The sequence below is a fragment of the Nymphaea colorata genome, chromosome 12 (genome assembly GCF_008831285.2).
Source record: "Nymphaea colorata isolate Beijing-Zhang1983 chromosome 12, ASM883128v2, whole genome shotgun sequence".
NCBI lineage: Eukaryota > Viridiplantae > Streptophyta > Magnoliopsida > Nymphaeales > Nymphaeaceae > Nymphaea > Nymphaea colorata.
Window position 1 is genome coordinate 7,152,770 of NC_045149.1, and position 11,561 is coordinate 7,164,330.

The 11,561-nt window shown below is 38.2% G+C and overlaps 2 protein-coding genes across 3 annotated transcripts; both read left to right on the forward strand.

Moving 5' to 3' along the window:
- The first annotated feature begins 320 nt into the window (after window positions 1–320).
- Window positions 321–3,385, forward strand: LOC116265422 (putative pentatricopeptide repeat-containing protein At3g18840). Its single transcript, XM_031646009.2, has one exon. It carries the CDS (start codon window positions 562–564, stop codon window positions 2,578–2,580), a length of 2,019 nt encoding a protein of 672 aa, XP_031501869.1. The 5' UTR covers window positions 321–561; the 3' UTR covers window positions 2,581–3,385.
- A 131-nt stretch (window positions 3,386–3,516) lies between these two features.
- Window positions 3,517–11,189, forward strand: LOC116265423 (uncharacterized). 2 transcript variants are annotated; one of them, XM_031646011.2, is made up of 4 exons: window positions 3,517–4,117; window positions 6,629–6,800; window positions 8,450–8,495; window positions 10,946–11,189. In XM_031646011.2, the coding sequence occupies exons 1-4, from the start codon at window positions 4,115–4,117 to the stop codon at window positions 10,947–10,949; spliced, it is 225 nt and encodes a 74-aa protein (XP_031501871.1). In that variant the 5' UTR covers window positions 3,517–4,114; the 3' UTR covers window positions 10,950–11,189. The 2 variants fall into 2 exon arrangements, with proteins under 2 accessions (XP_031501871.1, XP_031501870.2); XM_031646010.2 differs by lacking the exons at window positions 3,517–4,117; window positions 6,629–6,800; window positions 8,450–8,495 and adding an exon at window positions 10,182–10,577.
- Window positions 11,190–11,561: the final 372 nt, after the last annotated feature.

The window sequence follows — 11,561 nt, forward strand, 5'->3', positions numbered from 1 at the left end:
GTCCGAGGTTACCAAACACTCCCTGATGTGTATCAAATCCAAAAAATTTGTGTTCAGATTCAAGAAAATTTCAGAACCAAATCTAAACAACGGACAGCGTTGGGAGCTTTTCCGCCTTAGTTTTGTTTAAAAATTAAGAACCTTCGATGCATATTGCTTGAGTGTGTCAAAAAGGAAGACGAAAAGCATAAAAAAGTCAAAAAATTATGATTCACTTTCGAAACAATATAATCCAAAAACATAATCCGTGACAAGTGAGTTATGTTGAATACATCTATATCATTATATTAAGCGAACTTATTGTCTTTTAGCTTGAGACAACCAACAACCCACAAAATTTCGTGAATATAAGACCCTTAATTGAGGACTTGTAGCTAGCCACCCACTGTTTTCAAGAAAATTTGAAGGCTCTTCCATTCTTTTTATTTCAAAAGTTTTAGGCTGCATCGTGACTTAGATGATGATTATGAAAAGCAATCGAGTTGATTCGGAGAAGAAGCTCTCTCTCTCTCTTTTTCACACAGATCCATGTTGATGCATGGTCGATCTCATCCAAGGTGAATGAGATCCTTTAAAGAGTGTGTGAGGCTTCAGACCTTCTTCATTAAAGCTGCGGTTGTGGCGCCTGTTCATGTTCTCAACCAGATCATTGATGCATATTCGAAGAATTGGTTCATTCATGAAGCACGCCAATTGTTCGATGAAATGCCCGAGAGGAATGTTTTTACTTGGAACAATATGATCAATGGTTACATAATAAACAACGACCTCTTCGAAGCCCGGGGTCTCTTCGAATTGGCCACTGAAAAAGACACAGTCAGCTACAATTCTATCATCTCTGGCTGCACAAGAAACGGCTGCATGGAGGAGGCAGTCGACCTTTTCAGAGAAATGCAAGCAAATAGCATCAGAATGGATGAATTTACTCTTACTACCATGCTAAACTTGGCTGCAAAATTATCAGAGCTGTCTTATGGGAAACAAATTCAGTCGTTTTTGGTTAAAACAGCAACTTCCAGTGGTTTTTTGTGCAGTTCAATTATAGATATGTATTCCAAGTGCGGAAATCTGGATGATGCAGTCAGACTGTTTGGTGAAATGAGTGAGAAGGACTTGGTTTCCACTAATGCAATGGTTGGGGCGTATTTTCGGAATGGGCAATTGCAGCAGGGTCTCAAACTTTTCAAGGAAATGGACATTCATGACACAGTCTCGTGGAACACTGTACTATCAGGTTATGTTCTGACGGGTGATCCTGAGAAGGCTCTGGAAGTTTTCATTGACATGGCTCAAAGTGGAGTGCCACAAAATGGTCACACTTACGGAAGCATTTTGACTTTGTCTGCAAGTCTGAAGAACGTTAGGCTAGCTAAGTCTGTTCATGCATGCGTTTTACGAAATGGCTTAGTTTCTAACTCATTCATTACCAGAGGTTTAATTGATGTCTACTGTAAATGCGGCAATCTAAAGCATGCTGAATTTGTTGCCCATGAAATCCCTCACGAGAATGCCTATTCAATCACGTCTTTAATTGTGGGTCATGCAAACAGGGGTAACCTCTATGAAGCTAGCCGGGTTTTTGATCTTTTGCCTGAGAAAAATACTGTTGCGTGGACTGCCTTGATCACTGGGCATTTGAGACTTCAGCAGTCTGACATAGCATTGAGCCTTTTCAGGGAATTTCAGAAGAAAGAAGCAACAAAGACAGATGAGCTGATCCTTATAAGTGGCCTTGGCGCATGTGCTCTTCAAGCAGCTTTTGAACATGGTAAACAAATTCACAGTTACATAATACGGAAACATATACAAGTGAATGAGAAAATTGGCAATGCATTGCTTGACATGTATTCAAAATGTGGTAATATAAGATATGCTGAAGAAATTTTCCGAAAAGTTATGAACAGGGACTTGGTTCTGTATAATTCCATGATAGCTGGATATGCGAATCATGGGAGAGAAATGGATGCAATCAACCTTTTTGAGGAAATGATCCAAGAAGGAAAAAAGCCCGACGAAATTAGCTTCATTGCAATTTTTTCAGCATGCCGTCATGCTGGGTTGGTAGTGGAAGGTGAGAATTTCTTCAATTGTATGGTAACTGATCATGGCATTAGTCCTGGACTGGATCACTATGCTTGCATGATTGATTTGTTTGGACGATCAAATTGCATGGACAAGGCGGAGGACATGATCAAGAACATTCCACAGGAACCAGATGCAATAGTTTTGGGAGCATTCTTGAATGCCTGCAGGATCAATGGGAAAACAAAACTTGCAGGAGTTGTAGAAGAAAAATTATTAAGTTTGGAAGCTGATAATGGGGCAAGATACGTCCAGTTTGCTAACCTTTATGCAGCAGAAGGAATGTGGAGTGAAATGGGAAGGATAAGAGGGAAGATGAGAGGTAAGGAAGTTAAAAAATTTGCAGGGTGCAGTTGGATACATGTACAAGACAAGCTTTTCACATTTACTGCTGGCGATAGCTCTTGCTCAGAAGCCCAGGCAGTTTATGCAACTCTAGAGAGTTTGAATGAAGAAATGAAAAGGGTACAGTTTTCATGCAAGGTTCTGGAACACTAGAAAGAAAAGAGAGGCTTTACACCAGCATGCTTACCAGCATTGGGTTAACCTCATAAAATACGCAAGGTGCAGGGTTTCCCAAGTATCTGAAGAAAAACTAGGATTTTCTTTAAATGAATGACATCACTTGGGAGTAGGAACAAGAATTCAAATTCGCATGAAAAGCAATCATTATCTCCAAGTATTAATGTTTTTCTTGAAGCATACAGATATTGCAAAGGTCCACTATCATCTGTCCTTTCCGTTTCATTATAGGTTCTCATTTGGTGGCCTTTCAAAGATGTCGGTTTGTTGAATGATGTTTGCATGGCATCTCATCTGGCTGTGTCAAAATTCGGGAGATAACTTTGGTCCTCAAGATTGCTGCCAGCCCCATTAGCAGACCACCATTTCCAGAACTTCGTCAATTTCCAACTCATAGTCACTGTTCATGTCTGATTGCAGAATTGTCCATCATGGTCAGAGACAAAAATTCTGTTCTTTTCCCAAGTTGCTGATCTGCTAAGTTTGGTTATGGATGTGGAAGGAAAATTTTTTATACGCTACTGCAAAGCCTGGGAGGAACAGGAAGTTCGGACCTCGTAAAATGAGTACATTTAGATTGAATCACCTGATATTGAGGCAGTTTAAAAGTAGGAAGAGATCTCATATGAAATGAAGATCTTAGGACAGATACAGTTCTCATATATAAAATTTATACAAATTTTTGTTGTTTGCATATGCACAGAAATGTAATTGGAAGGAAAGAGAATGGAGGAACCAAGAAACGGGGGCAAATCTCAAATGAAAAGTTTCACTTTCATCATCTCTCTATCGTTGAAATTTTCATATGATTTTTTTTTCTCATTCGAATACTCTCTTTTTCATCCTTTTGCCTCATCGTTTCTCTATGCATACAAAGATAGAAAACTGTTTAAACTGCTTTTCTTATGTTGATTTTGCCATGCCATAAATAGAAAGCTAGACATTTCATCCCAGTTTGGCTTGTTCTTGGAACTTCTTTCTCCAAGAGTAGATAAATTTGGTTGGACACATGGATTTGTAAAAGTCTGTATCAGCCGAAGGCCCTCCTTTGAATGAGATTGGCTGATTTCGATCTTGATTCTTTCCTTTTTGTTCTTTCAATTGAAGGAAATAAAAATAGAACAGGCTTAAACTGATTTAGACTTTTAGTGTGCTACTGTTTTTCTGTAATTTGTTTAAATCTACTTCCTCCAAACAGATACCGATGGTGACCAATCATCGTTGGGTTGCCTTTATCCATCGATGCAAATCTTGTGGGAGGTCAGACACCGAGGGGGTTTCTCTTGTCCTCACTGACTCTCTCTTTTTTTTTTTTAACTGATACTTTGTTTGCAGACATTTTTCTGTGCATCTTTATGGAGCACATCACACTAGTACTCTTATGTGAAGAGAGGAAGTGCACCACAACAGGTCTAGAGAAGGTAACAAGATGGAAATTGTGAAGGGGATGAAGTGCAAAACTCGAACCTCACCTGCTACTTTGCAAGTTTAGCTTTCTTACAATGTTGTCATGGTAAGGATCTGTGGCCAAGAATTAGGAGCATTTTTCCGCAAAGTCTGATCTTTTATGGGACTTTCATTTTGGTTGGGCCGTGTTTGATGGGAGGGAAGAAGTTTTGTTATTTAAGAGGGGTTTATTTTCACTGAACATCTTTGCATCAAAGAGAAATTCTATTTGAAACAAGAGAGTTTTTCCTGGGGGTGGTGTTCATTGCCGTCAGCCATTTGAGACTCTTCCTTTTTCTTTTGCCTTGTGTATGTCTCTTATAAAGCAAAAATTGCCTTCGCGAGGTACATGAAGAGCTTGTTTTGTGTGAATTTTTTTTTTTTTGGCAGGGAAAGTCAATCGACAGACCAAGAACTTTGGTCGTGTGGACTGTGAATATCAGAGTCTGCATTTAATTGGCTCTTTTGGTAGGGGGAATGGGTGACAAGTTTCATTTTAAGATTGGTTTTTCCACCTTCTCTTTACTCTACTTTCTTCTCTCTTCTGTTTTTTTCGTTTTTCTGTCGAACCATATGCTTTCACTGATGATTAGTAGCTCTTAGAAAGTGAAGGACTTGAAAAATTCAGTTCTATTTGAGGACTACTTTTACTAATTTTCACACACACACACACACACACACATACATATTATTCAAAATAGGAATCCGTTAAGAAGCACTATGAAGTATAGGATGAATCCAGTCAGATGATTCAAAGCTTGTTACAGGAATAGGCAAAAGTTAGCCTTTCGCTTTACTGTAGGAGGTTTGAGCTGTGTTGATGTCGATAAGTTGCAAGCAGCGGGACAGTTCTCATTCTTCAGAAATGTATGTATTAACTTATGATTACAATTATGCTGCAGCCTATGTTGGCGTCAAACATAAATTAGTTTGCTCAAATTGAGTTCATTATACATAAGCATGCAGTCTTGGCACATACAGTGCATATGATTTCGTGGGAGGGAAGAAATATATATTTTGGAGAATCAGGTTCTACATTGTACCATTAATGGAATCGCTGATTAAAACAACTGTCTATATGGCAAAATTCAACATTTCCTCGAGAGGGGAGGTCGCTCTTGATTTCCGGATATCTAAATGAGGACTGATAGCACTAGGAGCATCAAATCTTCTTGAAATTCACGTAAGAAGGTTACGCTTTTGATCAAATAAATCATTTCTTTCCTTCCTTATCACCACCTCCTCCTCTTCCTTCTCCTGTGTCTTCTTCTTCAATCAAATAAGTGGTTTCTTTTCCTCCACCACCTTCTTCTTCTTGTTCTTCTGCTCTCTCCCTCCCTCTCGATTTGTGGTATCGACCGCGTTGGCATTGAAGGAAAAAGCTGACTGGAACTGCAGCAGTTTTTGCTTTTGTGAGTTCTCTTATGTGCATATGATTTTAATTCTTTATTATTTGTATATGACAAATCCATGCAACAAAAGGCTGAATCTCACCGAAATATCTTTCAACTTCGGTTGTGTATGGGTGTGCCTATGTGTGACCAATTTTTTTCTCCAGAAATCTCATTTGTCCTATTTCATTAAATTCACACCACATAGACACACAAACTATGATTTAGCAGTCCAGCTGTTGGACATCTTTTGCATTTTCAAAAAACAAGACCTTACCAACAATTTCAAAATATAAAAGATCATGGAAGATCCGTTTACTGGATTGGGGGATTACGAATTAGGAGATCATTAATCCTGGAATCCTTATGAATTCAATCAGCACATCATCTTTTTGTGATTTTTATTAAACATATAATCCCAGAAATTCTGCATTCATTGGTAGGTTTGGATTAACAAAAATATTCAAAAATTGAGCATACTAATTAAATGATCCAAGCATCCATAAAATGTAGAGGGTATGATTTACAAACACGATTAGACACACATATAAACAGAGGACACAATTTACAAGACACACACATATAATCATAGATCTGGCGGTCTAGCAATTATCGTTTCAAAACATTAATCTCAGAAATAGATGAATGAAAAATGTCAAAATATCAAAAAAGTGGTATGCCACCAATCCTTTAAAGTCCTTAAAAAAATTCAATTTGCCTAACAAAAACGTCATGGTTGTTCTTATCCTGAAAGTTATTTCATGAAAACTCACTTTCAGTTTTAGCGCAATTGAATTCACCAGCTCCTTTTTGCACCTCATGAAAGATGGGAGAAGGTTATATGTTCGGGATACCAAACAGAGATCGCCTATGTAAAGATGAAAAAGAAAAGAAATGATAGACATGCAGATCCATTTTTCATAAAATGACTTGAATACAGGTTGAAAAATTAAACCTCTTATCAGCATAATATTTTGCAGAATGATCCACAGTGGCTTTTATGAATCGTCACACGATCACCATCTTGTTCTATTAGCCTCCTTCATACCCACCTGGTGAATGGATAGTAAACATTTTCATGCAGTGAGAGCATCCTTTATATAGTTCTCAATCAATCCTAATAAATTAAGTTCAGATCTTTAACTAGCTGCATTGTTCATCTCTCATCTAAGTCTTTTGATTTTTAGTCTGGGGAAGGCAAGATGGTGATGCCCAACAACAACCGTAGACAGAACGCGCGGAACTTCATCGCACATCCTGGTGTTTATCTGCCGACAGATCAGAGGCCTCGCTTCGTTTGGCCATCACACCTTTACAGGTGTATTGTTAACCAACCTCCTGGTGCCGATGAAGCTTTGAGTAAGTTTTCCTTAGCATTTGTGTACATCGTTTGCCATTTTTTGCGTGTGTATGAACTCTTCAATTTGGATTCTTGAGTGAAAGCATATCAAGGCGTTAATAACACTGACAAAGAGTTTTATGAATCTGTCTTTGAAAACTTTAAGTTATAGTGTTTCGTGAATATGCTACAATTTCTGAGACATGAAACACTGTGTTAGTGTTCTTATTGCCAAACACTCCCTAAAAGGTTAGGACAAACACTCATCTGCATGATTTGTCTGTTCATACAGTCTTGTGTAATGGGTGTTTTTCATTTCACAAAAAATTAACTTTCTCTTTCCTATTTCCCCCCCCCCTTTCAAGGGTTCCGTTTTTCAAACATAAGAGCATTTTAGTCATTTTAGTCCCAAATTTGTAGCTCATGATTCTCAAATCAAGAATATCAAGTCTGACATAAGGTCTCAATTTGATATCTCCCTTATTATTATTATTATGATTATTATTATTATTATTATTATTATTTTAGGCTAGCAAGAGGCCTAGTTTAAGATTAGAGAGGTCAAACATGTGAAGCTAAATATATAGATGTCATATCATGATGAGGATCTAAAATCAAACTAAATCCATGAGAAGTAGTCAAATGCACCTTAAAACTTGAAGCCCAAGTTAAGGATAAGGTAATTGTAAATCTGCATATACCAGTTGGGAGTTTTACATAAGGTTGATGAGAATCGGACCGGCCTTGGCTGGGCCAAGGCTCGTCAAAGTCAGGCTTGGGCTGGTCTAATGCCCTTGCCGGCAGTGCGAGCCCACTTCTTGTATCTGGTTTGGGTTGGGCCCCAGCATTAACTTAATATCTATCGCCCCAGCATTAACTTCATATCTATCGGGTATCTCGTTTGATATCTACCCCATTTGAAACACTTAACATTTCACTTTTTAACATCTTAAAGACCTTTTCACAACATTGCAAGAGTTTTTAAGGGAGCCATCAGTGACATGCCAATAGCTTTTAAGTGAGCCGACTGCTGGCAACACACACACACACACACACACACATATATATATATATATATAGAGAGAGAGAGAGAGAGAGAGAAATTGGTAGAAACCAAACACTTATGTGAGGGATAAAAACTAGACCCTTCAGTTTTTGTTTAAAAAATCATTTTGAATAAAATATGAACATATTAATATATTTATAAAAATTATTTTGATATAAAACCTGCTTTGATTCAAAGTATTTTTAAGAAAAATGTGGATTGTTTTATTATTAATTTGTTGATACCATGTGGGGCGTTCATTCGTTCTTATTATAAAAACAATATTAAAGTCTAACAAATGATCAACTTAATAAATGTTTTGCATCAACACATTCTTAAGATGATCTCAATAAGGTTAAATTGGAAAAACAAAAAACATTTTAAATATAAAAAGGTTAAAGGGTCTGGTTCTTATCCCTGACCTAGTTTCTACCAATTTCTATATATATATATATATATATATAGAGCCAACATAGGGTCAAAGAACCAGCTCAAGCCCGGCCCATCATGGGTCTAATACCTGACTACCTGTTCGCCACCCAGCCCAACGCCCACCCTTTGAATAATAGATCATTTATGGTACATTTATTCAAACATTGAGCTCTTGTTTTCCTCTTTGAATAGGAAGAAATCAACAAATGGCATACAATCCTTCGGTGGTAAATGGCAGGTACAGTTTTTAAAAATTCTCATACTTGTCTCTTTCTTTAATCATGCAACAGCTAGCATTGCAATTAATACCCCGTGTGAATCAGATTCTTGCCAAACGATGCATGCCAATTTGAGTTTTATATTTGTGTTTGATTCTTCGTGTTCTTGTCGTTGTGAATTTCTATCACCTGATTATGCCTTTTTACATGCACATTCATGCAATGCCAATGGATCCTAGCTAACTGTTTCTTTTGTTAATGTTTAAAAGAAAAGCCAACATACATAAATGTGTTATTTCTTTATCATTTAAAAATCTTTAGAATTGATAATTGAATCATGCTATCCTAATATATACATTAATTAATCTTCTTAAGGTGCAGTCCATGTAATTGTTCACAGCCCTGCTATGCTTTCCCATAGAAATATCAGTTATACAGGACACTTGTGTTAGAGCGAGGGTGTTTGATTGCTGTTCTTCCAATGCCTAGAAGAACTGTTCCTTTCATGGCATTACGAAGAGGTCCACGAACATAGACAACTTCAGCTCCATGTTGGATGGACGGCAAGGACACACCTCAGTTCACACTTCGTGTGTCAGTTCCAATGGGTTCCACCCACCACAGCATGACACTCAATTCACTAGATGTGGAACAAGCAAATTTGTCATTTAAGGTTTGTTTGTTTCACCATGGATCTCAGAGCCATGGATTTAAGGTCGGCCCTCCTCCCTCCAATCCGACCTTAAATCCATGGTTTTTTACAAGTAATGTGGATTTAAGATCCATGTTACTTAAATCCCCAGTTTAAACATCTAAAAAACACACTTTTAATACAGCCTCGGATCTAAAATCTGAGGCTATCAAACACAACCCAAGTGTTTGCATCAGGGTCTAGGTACAACCTTTTGGAAGAATGGCATATTGCTTGGAACATGGTATTCTTCTAAATCGAACATCCTATTAGGCTCCAAATTACCGCTTAACTTTAACTTCAGGCCAGTCTATCACCATTAGGACATATCTTCCACCTTATCCCAAAGGATGGCAAGCAATCTTCATGGTTCAAGGCCAACATATGAATCAGTTAATCATATCACTTGGATGTGTAGATGAGATCTTATAATGCAATTTGAACATTTTGTTGTTGCATATCCATATCAAGTGATTGAAGAGTGGTTTATACATTTTGGACCATAAATCTCCGCTTTGCCTAGTATGAATCTCATTTTAGAAACATAGGTGCATAAGTTTCTTGCCACTACATTACCCTCAGAGAGCGATGATCATCCTGTTCTTAGAACACATAAATTCAAGAACATTATGTTCTTGTTCTAGAAAACACGAACCTTACAAACACAAATGTTCTTGCCAAACACCCTCTACATTTGCATTCAAGCTAGCTAACTACTAACTCATCAATCTTGATATCTTAAAGTAGAGGACCTTACAATTATGAGCTTCTCTACCTCCCACATGGAGTTCTAAATGGAGAAGGTCAGCTGCCAACTGTACCAACCTTTCAGCACTCTGTTCATTTTCGAGCAAATCCGGAAACATATGGGCAGGTGCCTATTGCAACTCATCATCAAGCTCCAAGGCATGAACATGGTGCGAGCTCGAACCAACAAGCAGCACAGCCGGCCGAACCTCGGCGCGACATGGACCATGCTATGGACCATGTGACTCAACGTCAAAGTCAAGGGACTAGCAACCCAATGGTTATGTGCGTTGTAGGTAGGCAGAATGAGCCAAGGCGCTATATTGGCGTTCGTGTCGATGAGGACATGGAAGTGAAGGTACAAGGTGGTGCAAGGCCAAAAATTGTGATTCAGAAAGTGCTAGCATGTGGTCAGCAGGTCCAAGATCAATCATCATACATGACCCAAGAAAGTGTAGAAAAGCAGAGTTCAGAGGCTAATGGGGTGGAGTCTAAGCCTCAGAGGGACCTGGATCAGAAAGATCAACAAGACATTCAGGGTCAAGTGCTAGATACCAACCAAGGAAGCACCAACATGCCAAGCCCAAATGTTCATGAACCATTGGATCAAACAAGGTCAAACCAAGGAGAACCACTAGAGAAATTAATGAGAAGGCATCTTCAGGTATAACTAGAGACATTTATCCTTTTATGTTACATTCAACAATTGATCATCGGGGCACCAACTCTTTGTGCTGCAAAAGAGGAGCACCAATATGCAAGTTGAAGCATAGTGAGGTTGCCTTATCCGAGACATCAAAAACAGACCTATACCCTAAAGGGATGGGGGGAAGATAGGGGTTCCTTGTTGGCGGTAGGATGAAATACTCATGTTGCTCACCCAACCAAATATTGACACTGATTATTCACATAAACAATAAACAAATTTACATCCAAACTTGGAGAATTTTATATGACCATGTATACAATTGTAGGTTACATCCTCCAAAGTTTTTCTTTAGTTCTTCTCAGTTTTACTTTCAAATTGAGCAGATGAAGGCGATGATATACAACATAATTGAAGCACAAACACAAGAAATCCTCTCATTCATGGAAAAACAAACATCCACAGAGAAACACGAAGTGACCAACGAAGGTGGAAATGGAAGGCCTACATTCTTAAAGCTAGATCAAAAAGGAAAGATGGAAGTACTGCTCAACAATTTAACTGAAGACTGGACTGAATCATCTGGAGCTAAAGATGACTAGAGCTGTGTGATGCATTCAGATAATAAAGAGAGGAAAGACTCATGTTTTCATCATTTACTAGAAATAATATGGGTGTTGAATCGGCCATGCATGGATATTCGGTTCATCCGCCATCGCGTTGATAATTGACTTATTTGCTTAACGTTGCCTAATTTTGGTGTTTAGACTTAGTTTTTCTGTTTCCATTTTCATGCATTGAAAGAATCCATTTGATGGTTATCCTTACTTTAATGTCTATCATTAAGCAGGAGGTTTACAACCCACTGCCCAAAAAAAAGGACTGAAGACCCCTTATTCCCCCTGCCATCCGGGGTGCTGGGCTACTTCGGCATTAGTGATGGTAGTAGTGTATTCTTCAACTTGAATGCCATACCACGTCACTTAAGATGCAAGGATATAG